The sequence below is a fragment of the Homarus americanus genome, unplaced genomic scaffold (genome assembly GCF_018991925.1).
Source record: "Homarus americanus isolate GMGI-L3 unplaced genomic scaffold, GMGI_Hamer_2.0 scaffold25195, whole genome shotgun sequence".
In the NCBI taxonomy this organism is placed as follows: Eukaryota; Metazoa; Arthropoda; class Malacostraca; order Decapoda; family Nephropidae; genus Homarus; species Homarus americanus.
In genome coordinates, this window is record NW_024750561.1 from 572,578 (window position 1) to 597,748 (window position 25,171).

General features: G+C 37.1%; 1 protein-coding gene across 1 annotated transcript in view; it reads right to left on the reverse strand.

The window, feature by feature from the left end:
* Window positions 1-501: 501 nt before the first annotated feature.
* LOC121854105 overlaps window positions 502-25,171 on the reverse strand; it is a 28,642-nt gene continuing 3,972 nt past the window's right edge. Inside the window, exons 2-6 of the mRNA XM_042348491.1 lie at window positions 17,948-18,060; window positions 11,380-11,578; window positions 8,670-8,891; window positions 8,380-8,516; window positions 502-5,400 (exon numbers count right to left, since the gene is read on the reverse strand). Of these exons, the coding sequence (XP_042204425.1) occupies window positions 4,585-5,400; window positions 8,380-8,516; window positions 8,670-8,891; window positions 11,380-11,578; window positions 17,948-18,060 (1,487 nt within the window). The 3' untranslated portion in view covers window positions 502-4,584. The remainder of the gene's footprint in view (window positions 5,401-8,379; window positions 8,517-8,669; window positions 8,892-11,379; window positions 11,579-17,947; window positions 18,061-25,171) is intronic.

Below are 25,171 nucleotides of genomic sequence, written 5' to 3' on the forward strand. Positions count from 1 at the left end.
TAAATATTAATGATACTCCTCCTTTGTTACTCTTCTGTACTGAGGAGATCTTACTTGTGTGTTCAGCTCAAAGGCTTCTCACTATTGTTGCCTTGTAGTGTGAAGTTTTGCATGTGGGAGTGTATGTACGTGTGTGAGTGTTTATTCTAATGTGAGTTGATTACTTTTACTTATTAATATTTTCCTAGACGTAAAAACACCGGAGATAAAGAGATATATATACTACCTGCCTTATACTAAGCGCCCAGGGAAGCAAACCCGATACACAATCAGGGTCTTTTATTGACAGCCCTTCAATGGAGTTCTGTCTTCCCCCCAATGAAACCAATAATACACCCATTTATGATAATTATATCCTCAATACATTCACATATTTCAAAAAACCCCGAAGACGCATTTCTCTTCCGTGGAGGTAATTCAATTATTGGAAAGGCAATCATTTGCATATTTTTCTTGGTTTATCAGATCTTCCGAAATGTCAGGAGGAAACAGATGCGGAAATCGACTTAAGGGGTTTTTAATGTCAGATATATTATACACAGTTCACAGTCTCAGAGGTCTAGTCTACATTCACAGGTTCTTCGTACAAGTATATTTTTTTTTTGTCTGTATAAAAGTATCACTGACCATGGAAACCTTAGCAGTAATAAGGAGTGATTGAATGTATTTACAATAGATCCATCCAGGTAATTAATACAATTAAAAAAAAATACAAGTTAACACAATGGCCTGTTACTTAATAGTGTTGTGTTAAGTGGCTGTTGTGTAATGATCTCTTGGTGTAAATTAAAGTACAATAATATAGACATTTAAATCATTTCTGTATAATTGTATCAGTATAGAACGTAAGTCTAGTGTGTAATATAACCATATAGTATTAAATTAAGGATAATATATATATGTGGATTGGAGTTATATTCTATATACATTACATACATGACCACTGATCCCCCACATATATACCATTACTGTAAACAAAACACATAGTGTACTGAAATGTAGAGTAACCACATATATACAAACAACAGATTACTCTCAGTGTCGTTAATCGCTTAGTGAAACCCAATAGTGTATTGATATATAAAAGACTATTATATACATGGTCCAAATCACCTAATTTTCTCAATTAAATATTGAGGATTGATAAGGTGTCACAAGAGTATAAAATGCCTTCCTACATAAAAAGGCTAATTCACGACATTACTGATTTATACAAAGTCGCCAAAAACCATCTCAGGTTCAAGACCAGACTTCATTATGCGGACACTAAGGTAGACAGTGGCTAGGAGAACTCACCCAAATTAACAGGAGCCAAAGGAAATACCTTTGAATGAGACAACACAGGTAATCAAACACCGGTAATTAGTACTCAACAGGTAATTAAACACCGGTAATTAGTACTCATGATGTTAAAATTACGATATTCCGATCATGAGGTAAATATCTCTCTCTAGAATAGATCCAGGTAATTAAAAGCAACTCATATGCACACCTGATGTTGGCCTGAAGCAAGAAGCAGGTGGTCTAGGACTTAATTAACCAAATAATCAAGATTAAGCTATCAGCCAGACATTGTTAGATAGGAGTTTCGAACATACAGTCAACAACTCTGTGGATAGAAGTTAAATTATAGCAACAGAAACTACTGACTGGGAGAATGTCTTGCTGATATTAGACATTCAATCATGCCTATGGGACCCACATTCACCTTTTCACTGTAGCCGAGTGTAAAATGATGGTTTTGTTTTTGCTAGAAAATACAGTTTTTTTTGTTCTTTATTAAAATGAATGAAACAAAATATAGTTAAAAAGACCAAAGACTTCAAAGGAATGAATATATGTCCAATTATCTATTCATTCTATTAATTTTTCATTAGTTTTTTATTTTGTTTTTTTCATTATCATTCACCTTTCACGTCACCTTTCAACATTTACAGGTAAATTGTGTTATATATATTTTTTCCAATTCCATATCATTCAAGACCTTTTTTTTCTCTCTCTTAGTATCTCCTGTTATAAAGTTGATGAACACGTTATAGTGAACAAGGAAGGAGAACATTTTATTTTTGGATTTAACCTTAAATTTGGATTTCTATAATTTCTTCTTTTTTTTCTCTCTCTTTTTTTTGAGGGGGGGGGGGAGGTGGGGTAGTAGGAGGAGGAGTGGTCAAGTGCTGAACAAATATACAAAATTTTACCAAATTTATGGATAAAGTATTTTGTGTTTATTTTTCTTAATGAACTAAAGGTCACAGATCACTATACAAAATTTACAGTAAATATCCTCGATGGATTGTAACTTACTTCTTCTTTATAATGAATTTTTGTGTGTTTAAGTGAAATATCTCCACCTACCTCTCTACTACTGAACGTCACTTTTATGATGATCTTATTCAGCACAGAGAGACGTCCCTACACATGCTGTATGTCATAACACCAAACTACAGAATCAAGCGTTTAGTCAATGTCATTTGTACTCTGATTTAATTTGGTAATGTCTTTTCTAGAGGTCAAAGGTTAAGAGTCAGTATTGAATCAAATGGTGTAACATTACGTGAAAAATACATGATATTAGAAAATTTACGTATCTTCAATTTACAGATATATCTTGATATTTTCCTTGGCGTTCTTATAGCATCTGTTCATATGATTAAATGGGATTAAATACCAGTGATCACTCTGATAAACGTGTATCCGAGGGACCTATTGTAGAACTGTCATACGCAAAAGTTATTAAAAAACAAGTAGTTTCTCAGAGTTAGTATTTTTCTGCATGATCGTTCTATTTTTTCGTCTAATTCTCATAAGTTTGGGATATGTAAACAAAACAATGAGATCGTGATAGATTTTTTCCACCATAACGAAGATTTTAATAAGACTTCCCACCATAAGAATCTTCAGAAGGTGCGTAACATCATTAAGGGTTCAGTCGACTTATCATCGTAATAAAGACTTTATAACGAGACATTATGATAACGATTTATAAAAAGACTAAAATCCTAACGAAAGCTTTAATAAATAACTTAATCACCGTAAAAACCAAAATAAAAAAGATTTAAAGAAGATTTCATATATAACAAAATCAATATTACTTATAATGAAGCCTTAAAAAACGACTGAACATCACAGCTAAACCTCCCAGGACAGATTTAAGATTCGTAGGTTGTATTTCCTAGTAAAAATAAAAAACTTTCTCACCTCAGGACTTTTCTCTCTTTGCCGTACGCGTGGCCGTCACCTCAAGATGATCACTTCCTGCACCGGCGTGGCGTCTGTCCCTGGCAGTTACCCCCACCTCTTGGAAACCTCCTTTGATGTGTGAGTCTGGTTTAGCTACGAAAACGGAGCCGAATTTTTCATATATATATTTTTTCTTCTTTTTACTTGGATATATATTTCTCAAACGTGTATATGGAGTAAAATATGACCGCTGGGAGACATGTCTTAGTCTCTCCCCCCCAAAAAAATCTGTTTAGTTGGGGTGAGATATATTTTTTAGATGGATTTTATATATTTCTTATCATCTGATGTTTCGGTGTGTGGGAATTGTTGTTTTGATATGCGATGTCTCCTGCTTGATCCAATTAATATCTGTTTTATCTTCGCTTTGAAGTTATAAGTAAACATCAGGTGATTATCTTTTGAAGTAGGACATAAAAATGCGATAAATGTTAGTTTTGCTTTCAATTATTCCCTAAAGACCTGGTAACTGCATTGCTTTGGGTTAATTCGATGTATTTTAGAACAGATTAAAAAAAACTGTCTAATAACAAGTTTCTTATCATTATTCATCGAACAGATAATTATCGACAATTAAGTGACATAAATTGAATTAATCCTGAAGTAATCACACAACATGCTGGCTGTTTCCTGAAATAAAAGCAGAAGCAGTTAATTCATTTAGTATTCTATAGGAGTGTACACAGCGGGTGCGTCCTGTGGTTGGCAGTGGGTGGTGGTAGGGGCCAGTGTTGTCACCTTCACTTAACTAATGCAAATAATGAATCATCTCATGGACTTGCATCACTAAAGGAGGTCAGTAGGAGTCGCTGTTATTGTCTTGCTCAAACACTAAATATCCAACAGCAAAGATTGACAAAAAAAAAATCCATAATTTTTTTTTTTTTTCCGGGACAAGAATTTTAACTCTTTCGTAACATTTAGAGTACCACCATAACAAACACAACATAAGAGTTACGCTGAAACCATACTGCATGTAAATCATCTTCAGCAAAGTGTGTTTTTTTTGTAAATCAGTTTATGATAACTTCATCAGTCGCCTCAGTATGAACACAAGACTGCTCCTTCTCGCACACATACACACACAACATGATAACTCTACAACACTAGTTCAAAACAATTATGTCTGAAAGACGGTATAGAAAATATCCCTCTCTCTCTCGCTGTCTTCCTTCCTGATCCAAAAAAGTGACACGCCTAGACAAAATATTTTTCCATATACACTAACGTTACAAACTCTCTCACCTGAAACAAAAACAAAAATAAATGTGTCTCAGGCACAAAATGTCAAAAGCTTTCCCCAAAACCCCAGTTAAAAAAAGAGCGGTGTGAGATGGGCCTGCGTTAGACTGAGCTCTCCCTTTTTGAGGTAACAGAGGATAAACTGGCACTTCGGTTCCTCGGGTTGTCCCTTATTCTGAGCACATCTTGTCCCTGCGGCTTGACACCCCTCTTGAGCGAGCCAGTGGTAAGTCCTCTCTCACTCATCCCCGCCGTTGACCCACACTTCTGGGCGTAACTCGGACTAGACGCAAACATCGCCAGAGGATTGTACAACGTTGACATTTTAGGATCGTCCATTCTAGTGTCCTGCCCAGCGTCTTTGTTTATTGGCAGAGTAGCGAACGAGGATGACGAGGTGACTTTACTATGAGGCAGTGTAGCGAAGGAGGACGAACCCGTGACTTTGGTGACCGCGCTGGTCGGGTCTTTACTCGGGAAGTGATAGTCCTGAGTCATCGCTGCCGAAGATATGTACTGCAAGCTCGGATGGCCTCCCTTGATGGCTACAGCAGGGTAAGCAGCAGCAGGGAGATGGTGGCTACCCGGAAGAACAGGCTGGTATTCCCGAAAGGCTTGCTGGTAGCCTTGTTTTAACCTCTGGGGACCCTGTTCTTGCGTCTGGTAACGCTGATCCCGAGGCTGGCAACCCGAGTAAGAGGATTGGTAACCCTGGTCGTATGCTGCCGGGGGTGGGAGAGTAATTTCCAGCAGCTCGTTGTCGCCGTCGAATTTTTCCTCCAGAGGGTTGTAAGGTCCCCGTCGTAGGTTGGCAGCGTTGGCGGTCAGGACCTGAGGACCTACCACCTCCTGGGCTCGGTCTGGGCTATAGAGGCGACCTGCAGGATACAGCAGGTTGGACGTCTCTGTGGTCGAAACCTACACCAAAGAGATAACAATAACAAAATAAGAATCATGGACACGTGGCATTACACATATCATGGACACGTGGCATTACACATATAAGAACACATAACACATGAACACACACATAAACATGAATATCATAAATTAATAACTATTATAGTTCGAGCAACATAAAATAAACATGATTTAATAAACTAATAAAACACCGGAACACGTGAGACCGAGTTTTAACACACAAAAAAAAGATTTCAGCATAATAAATTCAGTTACACCAAAAAATATTGTGATTTACTTTATGGAAACATGTCATTCAGCGCGACAGAAACACCATTGAGGAGGGGACAGTACACGCACTCTCTACTAGACTTAACAAGAAAGAACTCGTGTCCATTGCAAGAGTGAAATTAAAGTCTAAATATTGTAAAACTTTAAATCTCAAGTGTATAAGAAAAACAAAATCGTGCTAAATTCTGTATGTTTGTGTGAAATAATGTTCAAGTCTTCATTAACAGGTATAATAACAGAGCTTTAATCTGGAAGACAATTCTCGGCGTTGATTACGGGTGGATAATGTTAATATCTCAGGTTAATGATGATTTGGAGAGATTATTACTTGAGAAATGTTTCACACGTCACACAATAACTGACACACACACACACACACACACACACACACACACACACACACACACACACACACACACACACACACACACTCTGATCAGGTTTCATAAGAGTATCTCATATTCTGAAAAAAGTCATCAACCTGTACTAAAAATATCTAGTTTTAGTAGTTTTATCTTATTACCTCACGATGACCTAAGTTCTGGTTATCACAAGAAACTTTCCCTTGACCTTTGACCTTTAGAAAGAGAATTAAAAATCACTTCATGCAATACGGAGATGGTTGTTCTTAGTTGAATTTTCTCCTAAGACAAAATCAATTAAATGCCCATGAGTTTTATAATTTCCTAATAACAGAATCTTGTGCTGGTTCATTTTATCTTTCTCAGCCCCAGAAGTGAGAAAACTATTCCTGGAGTTACTTAAAGCCTCTCTCTCTCTTTCCTTCTTTCTCTCTCTCTCTCTCTGAAGGTATTTTCATATCAGATCTTCCTCTCCACATCTGCTGTGAAATATTAACTAAATTCCAAAGGGGAAAGAGCTTCCATTATTTATCTTACGTGAAGGTATACAATTTTCTCATCATATTTTGAAGCAGCTTGTTAAAACATTTAGTGAGTTATTACTACTTCTTTATCTTGTTAGTATTGTTATTATTATTATTATTATTATTATTATTATTATTATTTATTATTATTATTATTATTATTATTATTATTATTATTATTATTATTATTATTGTTAGTACAAGTTATTATTATTATTATTATTATTATTATTATTATTATTATTATTATTATGATTATTATTATTATTATTATTATTTTTATTATTATTATTATTATTATTATTGTTAGTACAAGTTATTATTATTATTATTGTTGTTATTGTTATTATATAAGTCATTTTGAGTAATATAAGAGTGAGTAATACATTATTACACATAAATTGAAGAAGTTAGACGAATCTTTCTGAATTAAGAATAAAAAAAATGGTTTATATCAACTGACAATGACAAGTTGTGACCAGTCTAGTAACGTTAAGTCACTGTTATTCAATATGATTATCTTACCCAGGAAATCAATCTCGGTAAGTTGAGTCAAAATCCAATACTAAATAGACAACTAATAATGTTAGGAATCTTTTCATCAACACTCTTACGTTTCTCACGCATCTGGTGGAAGCTGGACTAACACATTCTCGTCACCTAGTTTAATCCTGCATAATTCAGACGAAAAATATATGAAAAATATCTAATTATTCTATAACCCACAAGACGATAAAGATCACCAAAGTTCAATAAATGTGTGAACTTATAATGCGACTGTAATGAAAAAGTTTTCTCATTGTAGGAACTGATCTTATTACCTGTGCTTGTAAACCTCGGGGCTGTCAGTGGAACAATTATTAAAAAAAAACCATCATATGAGAACTGATTATTATATTTTTAATACTGATTGTCATTCTGGATACTATGCAAAGAGTCCATTCATGTTAATTAACGATTTATACACCAATACAGATTATGAGAGTTGTATGAAATGAGTGTATGAATATTTCTATCATTAATACTTTAAGGGTTAATGGCTGTGTATCATTTGGTCAATGTTATGGTTAATTTAGGTATTTATATAGGTATGAAAAAATTGCTGTTATAATATTTTGGTTCTTATATTTATTCGTCACTGAAATAACTAGCGTCTTTACTTTAATACCTACTTAATGACCATAGTGATGCTTCATAACATCAAGTATTGCCCATGAAATTTCCTTTAAAATGGTGTTATTTACATCTTCACTACAGGAGATTTAACATTAATAATCATATCTATAAAATATTTAATCACTTTCACCTCCCATGGAAAATTAACATCACCTCACTGTTAAACCCGAGGAAAATATAACAGACTAAATACGTGTTATCTTTTTTGTTAGGAATAGAGAGCGTGAACACATAACTCAACCCGTTTTTATCTCTTTTACTTCCGCTTGCTTGCAATTGGTGCCTGAAAACATATCATTGGATATATCATGAACTGGTATATGCCAATAGTCTTAACAAAGGCATGGCAGCCACTTTCATCATCGTAGTTCCAGTTTAATGTATAAAAACGAGTAATAAATAAACACACACACACACACACACACACACACACACACACACCTGGAAGTAAGATATACCTGGTTAACCTGAGAATCTGATTAATTATTTACTTCTGTGACCTGAGCTTCTGTTTGGGGTCAAGGAAGTGTACCTGAGTGTCTGATTAAGGGTCAGTGATCGTTACCTGAGACTAGTGTGTGACCTCTGTATTTCCTTGGGGGTCAATGATCGTTACCTGAGAGTAGTAAGGTATTAATATTTACCTGTGTAACCTGAGTGTCTGATTGGCCAGAGGAGGGTGTTGGAGGCATGGTGGAGGAGGAGATGGCGACCCCTCCAGTGATAGTAGTGATGTCTGATCCACTCTCTGCTGAGCCTCCACCTCCTGATCCTGGAGTACCTGTAGGTGGAGATGTGGAACAATGAGAGGGTGAGAGAAGAGGTGATTAGGGGAGAAAGAGAGATGATGTAGAACGTGATTGCCGGAGAGAGAGAGAGAGAGAGAGAGAGAGAGAGAGAGAGAGAGAGAGAGAGAGAGAGAGCAGTCACTTACCTTGGCCCGTCAGCAATGGTCGACCTGTACTTCCAGCTTCCATTTCGGCTGCATACTTCTCGCTCTCCTCGGCAGTACGCCCACGTCTCGCCGCCCGCAGTCTCATGCACGTGCGCACACCCATCACCACCACAGCGATGGCTACAGGCAGGCAGGCCAACACGGCGCCCACTAGCACGCCCACAGCCACCTCTGCCCCGCTCTCACGCCCGCGCGTTGGCTCTGAGAGAGAAATGGACACAGTCATGCATTGTTTACTTAAGGATCTATCTATCTATCTATCTATCTATCTATCTATCTATCTATCTATCTATCTATCTCTCTATCTATCTATCTATCTGCTCGCCTCCTCACACCTCAACACCATTAGCACCTGAGGCGTCGACAGGTGCTAATGAAGGGTGTGAGAGATGAGAGAATGGACGTAGAGAAGAAGGGAGAGAGGATGAACAAGACACAGAAGCAGGAATAGAGAGAGAAGCAGGAATAGAGAGAGAAGCAGGAATAGAGAGAGAAACAGGAATAGAGAGAGAAGCAGGAATAGAGAGAGAAACAGGAATAGAGAGAGAAGCAGGAATAGAGAGAAACAGGAATAGAGAGAGAAGCAGGAATAGAGAGAGAAACAGGAATAGAGAGAGAAACAGCAAATATGAGAAATAAAATAAAAATGACAAGAAATAAGCACAGGTGAGGAACTACAGATAAATAACAAAAAGTGAGAAATATATATTGAGAAGATGAGAAGTGGGAGATAGAGAGAGAGGAGATAGAAACAGAGATAAAGGAAGGGATAAGAGGAGATGTTTCCATAATGACATCATTGGTTGTTTAGCGCAATGCATTCTGGGGGAAAATCCGGGGGACGAATCAACCATCTCTTGTTTATATGCTGTATTTATCTACCGTTAAGATACCAGAAGTTAACTGTTGTCTGTCTGTCTGTCTGTCTGTCTGTGTTTCAACGATAAAGCGAGCACCAAGCCTTTAAGTCTCTATCAGTTACCAGTTAATGATAAGAACACTTGGAATAGTTTGATCAGAGTCGATAGATCATAGGGGCCACGAATCATCCAAGTACTTTACAGTCGAATGTTGGTGTGTAATGGTGTTTTATGTGGTTATGTTGGTGTGTAATGGTGTTTTATGTGGTTATGTTGGTGTGTAAGGGTGTTTTATGTGGTAATGTTGGTGTGTAATGGTGTTTTATGTGGTTATGTGGTCTGTAATGGTGTTTTATGTGGTTATGTGGTCTGTAATGGTGTTTTATGTGGTTATGCTATTTAATGTGGTTTTGTGGTCTGTAATAGTGTTTTATGTGGTTATGTTGGTGTGTAATGGTGTTTTATGTGGTTATGTTGGTGTGTAATGGTGTTGCATGTGGTTATGATGGCGTGTAATGGTGTTGCATGTGGTTATGCTATTTTATGTGTTTTTGTGGTTTGTAATAGTGTTTCATGTGGTTATGCATGTGGCGTGTAATGGTGTTTTATGCGGTTATGTTGCGTGTAATGGTGTTGCATGTGGTTATGTTGTATGTTATTAAAGTCATGGTCCATTTGTGTGATTTGTGTAGCATGGAATGAACCACCGAACATTACTACAGTTAAATATGTAGCGCAACATAACACAAATACGGTATATACTGTTTTAAATGTGTGTGTGTGTGTGTGTGTGTGTGTGTGTGTGTGTGTGTGTGTGTGTGTGTGTGTGTGTGTGTGTGTGTGTGCGGCCTCAACCGACATGGTGTATACATCATTGCCAATTACAATACATATCAGGTAAACCAACTCAACATTCTTAGGTTAGGTTGGGTTAGGTTAGGTTAGGTTTTGTTAAGTTTTCGTCGATGAAAATATGAGCAAATCTGTTTTCCATGGACATTAATTCCTTTATCTGATTGTATTGACAGTTTCTGATTACTTGCAATGATTTTTTTTTATCTGAGTATCGGATATGTGTCTTCCACAGTCCCCAGCAGATACCGTTCAGAGATATGGTAAACCTTGAGAGTGGGATGGTATTGATGATATTTCTTGTGTTCTTACTTCTTTTTTTGTTCTCATATGTGGATTCATTGTATGAGTTTGGAGCTTCTTTACTCTTGGTGATGAAAAAAAACCATTTATCTCGTCCTATCAAAAAATTCGTGATTAATTCAACAGTATAAATGGCTCGATACAGGAGGTGTGAGATGGTAAGTGTGTGTTAGGAATGACGTCTTTAATTTCTTCAATAATATGGGTTAATTTCGTACCTGTATACCTGTTAATTAATCCTTCTTCCATTAGCTACCTTGATAAAATAAAACCATAAGATTACTGAGATTAGTTGTGGCGTTGGGTGTAAATTGATTCTTAGGTATTATAGTGTCCAGGTGTTATGTGTTAATAATCCCAGCCATGATTGTTAATTTCTCATATACCTGGTGTCATGACCTGGCCAACACGAACCACGGGTAGCAAAAGCCTGAGTGTCACAAGTCCAAGTGTCACATCAGTGTCATAAAACTCAGTGTCATATTTAGTGTCACAAGATTGAGTGTTATATGCCTCAGTGTCACAAACCTGAATGCCACTCAGTATCACAAGAATGAGTGTAACGACTTCAATGTTACAAGCTGAGTGTCACATCTACAGTGTCACAAACTTGAGTGTCACAACCAAAAGAGTTTTAACCTGACCATCGAGGCAAAACTCAGGTGTCACAATACCTGCTGGAGTCTCATGTTGAGGATGGTTGAGGGCGACGGTGTAGGCTCTTAGCTCAGCAGGACGTGACTCTCCTTTAGCGTTTGTGGCGGTGACGAGGAGACGGTAGGCTGTGGCCGGGCGGAGGTTGGCCACGGAGAAGGAGGCCGTCTCACGTGTTACCTGTGCCACGTCATCGAAGTCTCCGTTGGCCTCCAGAACCTGTAGAGATGAAACACAGATTGATTGTAATTAGGTCAGGTTAGGTGAAGATAAATTGGGCTAGGTAAGTTAGGTTAGATTAAGTTAGGATTTGGTTTAGTTGTTGGTTAGGTTAGAATAAGTTTGGTTAGATTTGGTTAGATTACAGTAAGTTAGAACGTTAGATTAGGTCGTCCAGTTTCCCTTACCACTAAACACCTAAACGAGAGGCTTAGCAAACACCATAACACCACACTATCTGACCAAAAACATTGAAAAAACAAAAATTCCTTGCTTACCAGTTATCACCAACAATAAAAACAAAAATGGGAAAAATTATCCTTTGTATTTGAATCCAAAACCTATTAACACCACCACAAGAGAATCAAGAGGCTGTAGGTGGTTTTAAATGAATCATTGTGTATTTTTCCTTTTTTTCTATTATCATGTAACACACATTCGTAAGCAACTTGAGGCTTGGCGTCAGTTACAACTCCTGCTCCCTTGTTCTTATGCATTAAACTTTTGCTTGCATCAGGTGACGCTTCGTACTTTGCTTAGATTGCATTGCACTCTTTGTCTCCATCGTCCAAAATTGCTTTCTGGAGACAGGCCACCACAGTGTGTCACCGATTTTCTCACTCTATACGATTTTTTTTCCTATTTTGGGAGACGAAGATAAATTTAGTGCTTGTGCTGGTGTATAAATTCACACAGCGTCCAATCTTAGCGTCGCGTCATATTGTGTAAATGCTGCATAACGCCGAGTCAGTATAAATGCGGTACTCCCTAGTATGAAGTATGGACACAAGTTAAATAGCCTAATAAATTTGGGGATGGCTGCACTTATATAAGCATCTGCCTTCCAATATTTCGCACAAAGTTCGCTTAACTCCGCTAGAATAATAATGGATGTGCAAAGACTCGAAATATGAGCTGACAAAGTTGCTTGCATGAGTAACGAGATAACGCCCTCAGACACACACACACACACACACACACCTGCAGCAGCATATAATATAAGCGACGATTCTGGACCTCACCACACTTACACACCTGCAGCCCTTTCCTGCTCCGCAACACATGTAGAACAATAATACAAGTACAACCTTTGTAACGAGACATCCTCAACCGCACATCTGTACCCCCTTCAGTGAGGTAGCATCTCCAGCACAAAGCACTAATGTAAACACGGCCTCTGTAACATACCTCCAACACCTGCGACTCTGAATATGCAAAGCTGGGTAAGGGAATGGACCCATACACGCACCACCGCAGACACTCACGCAACACCTATTCTGCACAACACCCGAACTACATCAGTCACAAATAAAACAAAACTCATTCCTGGAACTTGCATAGTGCACAACATCTGTAAATCAACACTATTAATACAAGATTTACTTTACGAAACTAACAACACAAAATTTGTATTTCTTTATTTGCCAAATGAAGAACTGTAAAGCAAGGAAATTACATAAAAATCCCTACTCGAGGAATCCTGTACTTGTTAGACTATTACAAGTGTAAATCCCCAGCGAACGTCCGCAACACAAGGCATTATTTCTCAAGCACTTACTGTAATATCATTGCAACATAATAATCGCATTACGACAGAGGTAAGAGATCTTGTAATATATATCTACAAAGCGACTACAATATTTATCTGTAAAACAACACTCCCAATACGATACTTCTTATGCCAAATATACAATAACGTTTAAACAATATATACAATACCTAACAATTTACACAACACCTACCAGCCATTTGTAACACCTCTGGAGCAACACCTTTTATATTAACAAACTTTACCTTCTCCTCCTACTCCCACCACTACCAGAAAATTAATGTCAAAGTAATTTTAGAATTCGTGTTATTTTGTTTTAGTAATGTACGTCTTTTGTGATGAGATTGTTATTGTGATGAAACTTTTACTGCAATGGTGTTATCATGATCAAAATCTCACTCCACCTGTGTTATCATGATCACAATCTCACTCCACCTGTGTTATCATGTTCACAATCTCACTCCACCTTTGTTATCATGATCACAATCTCACTCCACCTGTGTTATCATGTTCACAATCTCACTCCACCTTTGTTATCATGTTCACAATCTCACTCCACCTTTGTTATCATGTTCACAATCTCGCTCCACCTGTGTTATCATGATCACAATCTCACTCCACCTTTGTTATCATGTTCACAATCTCACTCCACCTTTGTTATCATGTTCACAATCTCACTCCACCTTTGTTATCATGTTCACAATCTCACTCCACCTTTGTTATCATGATCACAATCTCACTCCACCTTGTTATCATGTTCACAATCTCACTCCACCTTGTTATCATGTTCACAATCTCACTCCACTTTGTTATCATGTTCACAATCTCACTCCACCTTTGTTATCATGATCACAATCTCACTCCACCTGTGTTATCATGATCAAAATCTCACTCCACCTGTGTTATCATGATCACAATGTCACTTCATACTCTCATGGATGACGCTCCCTCTTTAGCCTCCAACCACTCATTCTTTTTTTCGACATTCTCTCTTCATCACTTCTTCCGTCTTACCATTCTCTCCTTTATGCTTCCTCTTCCCCACTTCCTCCCTCACTAATCATACATTTCCCTCCTCTTTTGTTCCCACTTCCAACTTCATCTTTCCCCCTCTTCATCTTGCCTCCATAACTCTTCCTCTTTCTTTCATATTTTTTCTTCTTTCCTTTCACATATTCAGTCTTTTCCATATTCCCTTTCATATCTGGGTTTCCCTTTCTCTCTTCGTTATCTCTTCTTCTTGGTAATTTCTTCCTATCCGTCTCTCTCCAGCCATCTTCATTTTCCTCTTCTCACATATTTTCCCTCATATCCCTTCTCTATTTTTCTCTCCCTCTTCTTCAAATCTCCCTCATCACTCCTCCCTCTCTGTGTCCCATCAATATCTATGTCTCATCTCCCTTCCTCTCTATCCAATCTCCCTTTATTCTTCCTGAGGGAGACGTTCTCAGTACCCCTCCCAGCTTTTCCTTCAGAGTCTCAACCTCCCTGGCCCAACTCACTCAACATCACTCAGACCCCGAAATAAATATCTCCAAACTTTTTTCAAATGTAAAAAGTTGTTTTGTTGTAAAAGATGTGTGTGTGTGTGTGTGTGTGTGTGTGTGTGTGTGTGTGTGTGTGTGTGTGTGTGTGTGTGTGTGTGTACGTGTACCTAGTGAGCAACTCGAGGTCACTACTATCAGAAACTCTTTTTAATTCTGTAAGATTCAGAAGCATACAAAACAGCAGTGTCCTTTCCATCATGTTCGGCTGGGATACACCGTCTTAACCTCCTCCTCAGCATTTAAGACAGATTAACTTTAATTCGTGATGTGATCGATAGTGTGTCTTTTTGCCTGAGATCAACAAGTTTTGTCAATAATTGCTTTGATGACCTAAAGTAATTCCGGGTAAGATTAAATCCAGGTTCAGGTCATGAGAAGAAAATAATTGAAGGAATGACAGAATTAGATCACAATCGGTACACTCTCCGCCGCCTAGTCGTCAGGGTAAGTGTAGGATGCAACCAGGGACCCGCCACCTTATTAACACCTAACTCAGCCTGATCTTTTACCTGACTCTAACCATCACTGAACCTTGTAACCTTTCTATTAGCTGTCTACTATAAAGTGACACTTGATATAACTAGATATTTATCCCATCTAAATATATCCCTATTTTTTACGGAGAAAATAAAGATAAATTGAGTAAGCAGCTGAATCAAAGGAATAGGAAGATAACTATGCCATTAATCTTATAGTAAATAATTAGTATCCGGGATAACATAGTATACTTCTTCTCGAGAACTTAAACTTACAAAAAAAATAATATTATTTATTTTTTGTTATCTATACCTGTACATACCCGTGAACCGCTATCATGACAGGGTAAATATCTGCTAGTGACGCTTTTACTGTAAATTGAAGTAGTCACAGCTAGAAACTGTCTGATATCATCGTTTTCTTTAATACCCGATAAGCCCAATACGTCATAATTACGCGATTTCTTACCATGGCGATACGTGGTTAATTTTGGCGAGGTTTTCTGTAGGAGTTTATAGTGTGAACCTTATTAATAGTTGATTAAGACAGAAAGACAGACAGACAAAGACGACCAAAAACAATACTATACCCCACAGCTCCAGGCAGGACAAAATTCGTTGCCTTCAATACACAAAATAGTTTACTTTATAAAATAGTCAGTAAAACAAAACAAAGTCAAACTAAAGAATTATACAGAGATGTGATTTTGTTAATGTTACGTGAATCGGTGTTGTTGTAACCATAAATCAATATAAACATGGCTTAAAAGGGTATATCAAACTACACTCAAAGGAGCCGTCAACTCACGCCGGGATCATGGTTATCAAAGTTGTTATCTTACCCTTTGATCTTTTCACCCTAATACCATAATAATTCTAGGGTTTAATATAGTACAGGTTTATACAGGATAATTACCATTGTATATTAAATTAAGAAAGTATAATAAAACGGTCAAGTGTTAAATTTACAAGATTGAAAACAAGAAACGGCAATAACTAAGTAAAGGTTAAGCAATGGCTATAAATTTAAAATATTTTACAAAAAAAAAACCCAGTCGACCAAAGACCAAAAAATTAATAAGTTCCAAATAAACAGACTAATATAGATGGATAATTTCTTACCACTTTTTATAGTGACTACTTCTACCATCATAAATCACTGAAATAACAAGAGTAAAAAAGGTGAACAAACACGACATATCACCTCTGGGCTAAAGTACTGTACATACAAAAGAGTCAGAGAGTCGAAACACAAACAAGTGATACAATGAACCATTTCTGAATAGTTCATTTTACAGTGAATGAATCTCTGTTATTACCTTCATAAATCAACTTGAATATTACATAACAACTTTTTTTTTTGAGGGGAGGGGATGGGGAGGAGGGTAATACTTAGCAGAAAAAATCACAAAACAACGTAAAACAGAAAACAAAATCACCGCAACAAAACGAAAAACCAACACAGTGATTCATTTTACCTTTTTACAATGACTAAATCCGCATTGTAGCTGACATAAATCAATGGGAAAATGACAATGAAAAAAAAAAAAGAAGTTAAATTATGAAGCACTGTCAGGGATCCAGAACACCAGCTGGCCTGCATATAAACCATGACAACGGTGATTACATGAATTATTAACGCTGTTTATCATCTTTAATTGTCGGGTTGGGAGTGTGTGACATGAGTTTGGTCACGGTCAAAAATTGGTGAATGTGCTACGCTGCGTTACTGGGTATATTAGCTGTGTTATTGTGTGTGTGTGTGTGTGTGTGTGTGTGTGTGTGTGTGTGTGTGTGTGTGTGTGTGTGTGTGTGTGTCACTTTGTTGTAGTGTTTGTCTGTTTATTTTATTTGTTATTCTTTTATTCTATCATTTATCTAGTGCTTTTACATTACGAAGAAATATATTTTTTGTGTTGCTTATTATTATTTTCCTTCCAGGTACTGTGTGTGTGTGTGTGTGTGTGTGTGTGTGTGTGTGTGTGTGTGTGTGTGTGTGTGTGTGTGTGTGTGTGTGATATTACAAATGAAGTTGTTGTTTTATCGTTAACAATTTTGCACCCAAGTGGAATATAGACTAAATGGAGCCTCTACACAAGTGCTGTTATATAAAGTGTGTTCGATTATTATTAAATGCTGCTATGATCCTTAGTGGGTAACAGCCGGTCACACAGGCTCAACACGAGGACGGGAACAAAGGTTTACTAATGTGAATAAATAGATTGATACTATCTTTATTAACTGTTAACTATACACACTAACTGCAGATTAATGCTAATATGACTAACAATAATGTAATAATACTCTAAACGATGAGGTAACACAAACTATTAGATCATGATAAATCCCTTAAAGTATGAATATTAATTTACTTGTTATAGAAAAGTGTGAATATTTTACACACTTGACGTCCTATATTTCGTGCATCAAGTGAGGTTTATGGTATTGGGGAAATGGTATTATATCAATGTGACGCAGTATTGTAGGTACTATATTAAAGAAGTCGGTCTTTATATCATTATAAATTCGAGTTAAATACACAGGGGGTGTAGAATGCAGGTCAAATGAGTTCCAGTCTTGAGAAGCTCCACTGTTTATAGGACCCTGACTAACCTAACCTAACCTCACTACAGGAATCGTGGGCCCAAAAGGAGTGGTACCCAATGGGACTGGTTTTGATACCCTAGACTGTGGGCCCTGTTGGTATTGCGGCCCGATTATAACAGTCACCAACACACCTAGTCATTAAAGAGGTAATACATGCTGAGTGTTTGTGTTGACACCTCCAGATAGTTACCCTTAGTAGGAAAGTTTGCCCGAGTCCTCCATCGTCGCCAGGTAAGCACGACACCTGCAGGGAACTGATGGTGACGTCGTAGGCCCGGCAGTTGTGGGGTGGGTCTGGTTTACCTGAAGAAGGAAGAGAAAAATATTTTGATTCATCTACAATTTAAACTTGACTGTACATCTGAGTCATTATGTGCATGTGTCTATGCAAATATATGTGTGTTGTATGTGCATTGAGTTATATACTTGTTTTTGCATATTTTTGTGATTATGTGTATTGCATGTGTCTATGTGTTATCCTGTATGTATTTGTATAGAGTTAATATTCACATAGATGACCAGTAACCATCACATCCCCTCAGTTGTGTTTGTAACCGGTAAACTATAAAACAGAATTTCCCTGATTTCTATTGGATATTTGGACAAAAAAAAAATCTTTACAGTGACTGCACATCTATTTATGTAGTTTTAGAAATACTTTTTTTTTCTCTCATTCGTTTACTCGTTTCGCAGTGATTTTTTTTCGAAAACTTTGTTACTTTATTTTATTTCATTTTTTGTTTGTATCTCGTATTTTGTTGTTGATTAATATGAATGTTATCCTGGGATTTGATAAAGTTGATTATGATTTATGGTATCACCTGAAGATTAGACACCCTAACGCTAGTCTAACCTGACCAAAACCTAATCTAACTTGATCTAACCTGATGTAACCTAACCTAATCTCACCTAAGCTAATCTACCCTAACCTAACCTAACCAAACCTCGCCATTAATCGTCAGATGAACTATGCTGAGGTCTTCCTGCTTATGTTTATGGCTTTAGACAAATAATTGACGTCTTTAGGGTAAGAACTTGACGTGTTTGAGAATAATAATATAGTGTATTTTCGATGTCTTCATATTATGGACATTAGTGAGTCATATTTCAGGTGTGTTACGTTCAATGTTCCTGTGTGGTAATATTTTCTCTCAAAACAAGAGGTATTTTTTTCACATAATACCTGCCTCTTCCTCTCTCTCTTCCTCTTTTCTCCCTCCTTCCCTCCCTTTCTTACTCTCTCCCTCTTTTTCCCTCCCTTCCTTACTCTTCTCCCCTCCCTTTTTCACCCTTTCCCCCTTTCCTCCCCCTCCCTCCATAGACCCGATCATCAGAGAGCCTCCCCTAACAACATAATCCTTCCTCATAATTCACGAGTCTATCAAACCTCTCCTTTATGTTCTCAATTACCAGCTGTTGTCCACCATCAGAGGGGAAGTTCTCGCTGGGTTTATTTTTAGTACAGAGGCGACAATACAGGTACACACATTAGATACAATTAATTAACTCAGGGTCAATGTATTGTTATGGACAGAATTACCTGGATAAATTGGGCTGTGTTTAGCATCTTAGTATGTGGTGGCCGAGTGGATACAACAGTCACTTTCTAACTTACTGGCTATTGGTTATTTCCCAAGGGACTCCCAATCCAACTACCTGTAAATGGGTACCTAACTTTACAGATGGGGAAGTGAAGGTGATCGAGTGTAATGTAATCCACGCTGCCTCCTTGAGTATCACTAGGGCTATAGGACCCCACATTCAGTATTTAATTGACGGTCACTATAATGGGACTATGGTTATGTGTAATTATTCTGATATATAACTTATGGTGCAAGACAGTGTTACCAGGACCATCACAAGTATGACCAACACGTGTAGACTTTATCAGGTGTTATTATTACGCCACGTTATTCTGACCCAAAGTAATGAATACGCTACTTTCAGTCATAAGCTTGACCCAGTAATTTACATCGGTACGTTACCTCTCCAGATTACACAACACCACCGGTGATCTCCAATGGTCAATACAGTTCTTATAAACAGTTAGTAGGATTAGCTCGTGTTCCCTAAGTGTTCTCAGGACATTTATCAGTTTCTACAATAAATAATTTTGGTGCTATTGAACTATTGCCTGCCATTAGTTGACGCACCTGACGAACTATAGGTACACATGTACACATACGAGTAAAAAAAGTACGTACATCCATGAACTGCACACGCCACACATTTCAATACAAACGAAATGCAATTCCTATGTAGTGAAATAGTCAGCTGTGTTCCAAGGCTTAAGTAGGTGAGGTGATTATCTCTAAACCCCATATATACTGTACTGTAGTTCACCTCGTAAATACAAGGTATATACTGTTCACCCCTCGACAGCCAGAGAGATATCCCGGTATAATCGTTGAGTTAGTTTTATATCATGGTGCCGGGACAACTACGACAATCACCATATACAAATATACTGTTTTTTTTACAACACTAACTTTTATACGTGATTTATTAAGTCAATTATGAAGAGTTATTTACATTCTGTGTGTATTTTTTTCTTTAGAGTTTTGCAATATATTTTTTCTTTATATTTCCTTTAATTTATATGATAATTTAGGGAAAATGGATAAACATCGGTGTATATTTTACAGGCCGGAGAGATTGATGGCTGGACGTAGGACGGGTGTAATGGACGCTTGATTATTGGTAGTGCTTATGGGGTAAATTTAAAACTGTGAGTGACAGACAGACAGACAGACAGAGTGGACATAAAGACACAGACAGACAGACATTGGAGAAACACAGACATATAAGTAAATAAACAGAATTTGACCCATTTAAAAAAATAAAAATACCTCCCGTCTTTCTCCAAGTACAAATTCGCTCTAAAATTACTACAGCTTTAAATGTTTAAACTGGAATGACTTTGATACCATCAGCAGCGCTCATGATTACCAGAAGCCTTTGAAGACCAGCTATATCTTTCCTGATAAAACTCCCACCTAAGTGATAAGAGGAACACGCACTCTCCTATCAGGTGTAAATTGTTGCTGTTATGCTGTAAGGAAGGAGAGACAAAGAGAGGGTGGGGCTTTATGGCTGAGGCGTCGTGAACAAGACCGTAATGATCAACTGGTTTTATTAAGTGCCTTGTAAAGTACGGTGTATTGTGGGTGTAGCACAACGTTGATGAAGCTCCACTACTGAGAGAGAGAGATTTCTTGAGACCATCATCCATTTATGGTCCTCTCTCTCTCTCTCTCTCTCTCTCTCTCGGCACTCACTAATATTGATCGATATATACCAAGATATTTTCCATCTCCAAAATATAACGTGATTACCATTACGATGTTTACTTTGCTGCTGTTGATCCTTTCAAGAAACTCTCTCTCTCTGACTCTCACTAACAAGCTCTCACGATTCCTTAATGATACAAACATTTAGCTTGCGGGTAGTTTACTGTCCATGTATTTCTTTTCTACACACCAATTAGCTTCACCAACCAGGTAGAACTTTTTTCTTACGTTAGATACATTTACCTGTTTGATGTCTGCATACTCACACCAGTAATGAAGCTCCACCTTTAAACATGTTACCGGCTTAAGAGATAAAGTTATATTCCTCTATGTTTCCCAGGGAGATAGTTATACATGGAGTGAATTGTACACTTATTACAACTGTACACTGAAATATATGTACACTTGTGGACAAAAAAGAATTCAGCAGAAAGTCTTAAGCTATATCTGTTTCATAATTAAAAATAATATTAATAATAATTTTGTCTGTAAAGGAAATTATTTACATTGGGGGTTTAAATTATTTATCCCTTCCCTAATGAGGCTTACAAAATGGGTTCAATTTCTTCATAATATTGCTCATAAGTCGTGTTTATGAGGCGTATTTAAGGTTAAAGTCTAATTTAAGCCCGGAGGAATATATTGTTTATTAGTAGCGTCCATATTGTATGTGTGAGACAGACAGACAGAGAGACACACGGGAAGAAAGACAGTGAGTGTGCAATTGTGGCAGTTTTCACAGCAAGAGAGAGAGAGAGAGAGAGAATGCATCAACTTGACATCCTTTGTCCATTTCTGGTTTTTCACTTCTCATTGTAATTCTTCTCATACTTTTAGCGAGAAGATTTTCCACCCATGATGTGCTGTTTCACTTTTCCCATTTCATCTCGCCACTCATCTACGTTTTTATTGTTGTTCTTTGGCTATAGCGTATCTGTTTTTTTTTTTATGCGAGGCAGTTGTTCGTGTTTCCCAATTACATCTTCTATTGGAATGTCAGTTCTTTTCAGTTGTGTTCATGGAAAGATGTCAGGACTCTTATTATTTATGCATTCGCTGTTTCTTTTATGTTGACGAGTCATAAACATTCAAATGATACTAATGGTTTTCCCGTTCTCTCTCGTTTACTATTATAGGGAATTATATATATTACCTTCTGTAAATTATATTAATTATACTATTTTATTTACTTTTCTTTGAGCTTCAACTACTTCCTCTTTCATATTAGAAATTTTGACATATTTCGTATTTTTCTTTCAATGATTTTATATATTTTTTATAATTCTGTTTCCATACAAGTTAATACTTCTTCCCAGCCCTCCATCATTCACCCATAGGTATACTGTATAATCTGTCTTTTTGAAGGATATCCTATACTTTTAGACCAAATTTAGGTATAAATATCAAATAATTTTACACGAAAATCCTAATGTGGTTTGGGAGATGGTGATAAAATTGCCATAATTAGAGGATATGAAAGAAATTTAATCGAATATAAGTCAAACTCTTTTATAATATATCCTTATGAGGTGAATTTTTAATATTTGTGTTTATTACAACTTGAGGTTAATGTTAATTTAGGTATTACTCGTATAACAAATATTACTATACATGTTAGCCTACCCTAATCGTTATGTGTGTGGTATTATCCCCATAGAAGTATTAAAACATAATCTTGTACGTTTTACCTGTTGTATTTTATGTTTCAACGAAAATGTTAATCAATTTATGAAATGAAAATCTTTACTGTGATACCTATAGATCTCTTTCCCATCATGTTCCAGAATATTCAAATTTCCGGTCTAGTTTACGGTTCCTGTATTTCTTTTCTGCTCACCTGTTCACTCACCTACTCACTCACTTGTACCCCGCAGAGTTTTAATTTCTATGCGATGCAATAACTGTTTGAAGTGAGCTTTTGCCGAGTGGAAATCTGCCCGAACAAACACAACGTATATATCATAGGTTCGACATGCCTGATATTACTGGGTTATATTCGTATGTTTAGTTTTTCCAAGGTAAGGTATTTCAATTGTTGCATCGGTTGTACGCTAAAGTAAAAAAACAAAAAAAAACAGCTGGTTTTAATCACATACTTGTCCAAAACACAGCCAAAAAACATGAATATCAGCTAATGAGATGATGATAAGGGATTATTTCCTACGTTTATTTTTTCCCTCTTGTTCTTTTTCGATTTCCTTTTTCATTATCTTTCATTCTCTAGTTTTCTTTATTTAGTAATTTATCCCATCTCGTCTCTATCTACGTTCTTTCTTTCCCATTTTCTAGCTCCTCTATTTCTCATCGTCTTTTCTCCCTCTGTGTATCTTTTATTTCTTTCACGTTCTCTCTCTTTTTCTCTCGCATTTACTCTTTTCTTCTCTAAATCTTTCCCATGTCCTCGTTTTCTCTCTAGTTTAGCGGTATATCCCCCTTAACTACCTATAAACTAAACACCAAATTATACCATGCAATTGTTAATCATTCGTTCATTTTAGGATATAGCTTCTTTGTAAACACCTTTATCCATCTTGAGGTTACCAGGTAATTGTTTTCAAGGTATAAATACTGTATTATGCTATCGTTACCATAGGAGATGGTCCCAAAGTAAATGCTTTAACCAATAACTGCATTGTTATCAGAATCTAGTCTAAATTGACAACAGTAAAATATCATGGTTGAATCTTAAATAACATCTGAACCACCAAAGTTTACTATTACACGTTACATGAAACTTGTCACATTAAAGTTTAAGTTCCATGACATTGGTGCCGTCAGAATTTAAACCCAAGTGACATTGGTGCCATCAAAGTCTAACTTCAAGTGGCACTGATGCCATTTGAGTTTAACCTCAAGTGCCATTGGTACCATCACCAAGCACCGTAACTGCCGAGAGCCGTTTTCAAGAGGTCATTTGCCATTATAACGCGACTGTCATGTAAATCCAACGAGGGGACACTCACTCCCTTATTGGGTGTAAAGTGTTTCCCTGAGCCAGCAAATGGACAATAGCAGTGAGGACAAAGAGACGTAAACAATGGTATAAGTAACACTGTAATGGCCACGAGGATTTCCCTAAGTGCGGTAGGACGCCAAGTATATTATATTGGGCGTGTTGATATGTCCATTAGAGAAACGAGAAAGAGAGACTGAGAGAATATAAGAGGATGAAGCGCATGTTTCTTCAATTGAGTGTCCTCATGTATGTACGTGTGCATTAAAGGTTCTCTCTGCCTCCAAGTGACGGCGAGGCATTTGGTAAAACTCGCCAGCTGTACTTTGTGTTAGGTGTCAAGAGTCCAGATTAAATTCCTCAGATCGATTGACATCAGGGAAGGTTTAAATTGTTCATGGTACAGTGGTAGTAGCACCCTCGCTTGCCACTCGGAAGTGTGGGTTCGAACTCTGCAGGGAATACAGAAAAGGTTATGTTATGTGGTGTGGTGAGGTGTAGTGTGGCGTGGGGTGGTGTGATGTGGTGTGGCGTGGGGTTGTAATATCCAACTTGTGGTTGTGACCTATGACCACCACTTGACCACTATAAAATTAACATCAAGACCAATCACATCCACCATCAACAAGAGTCACATTAGGTAACTGGTTTTCCCTATAATTCCCCTCATAATGACATCCTCAATTAACTGTAGTGACGATCCTTACCTCATATATTGTGTAGTGATTATAGTACTGTGCCGTGACAGTGACAGGGGGCAAGAACGTGTTAAGACTACAAATTACCTCATGAAATAACAACACTAATAACTAGGGGAACGTCAGTAAGTGCGGAAGAACATGCGATGTTTTTTTTTATCTCCTCCAAAAAAAAAAAAATAATAAAATAAACTGAGAATGGATAAACAAAAGGAACTATCATTGTTCGTAACCATAGTTGATTGACAATAATAGAGTAATTAGTGTTTATGGCTGATAAGATACATCATCATCATCGTACAATCATCGAAAATCATTTAGCCTGCTTAGACAAGACTCATCCATGTACAAGCAACCAAACTAATTTCACCCCAATTTCACCCATATTACGAACACTATAACTACAATTAACTTAGCTAAAAGATCCATTAACACCATATTTTAATATTAGATTGATAAGTAGTTGCTTCGAT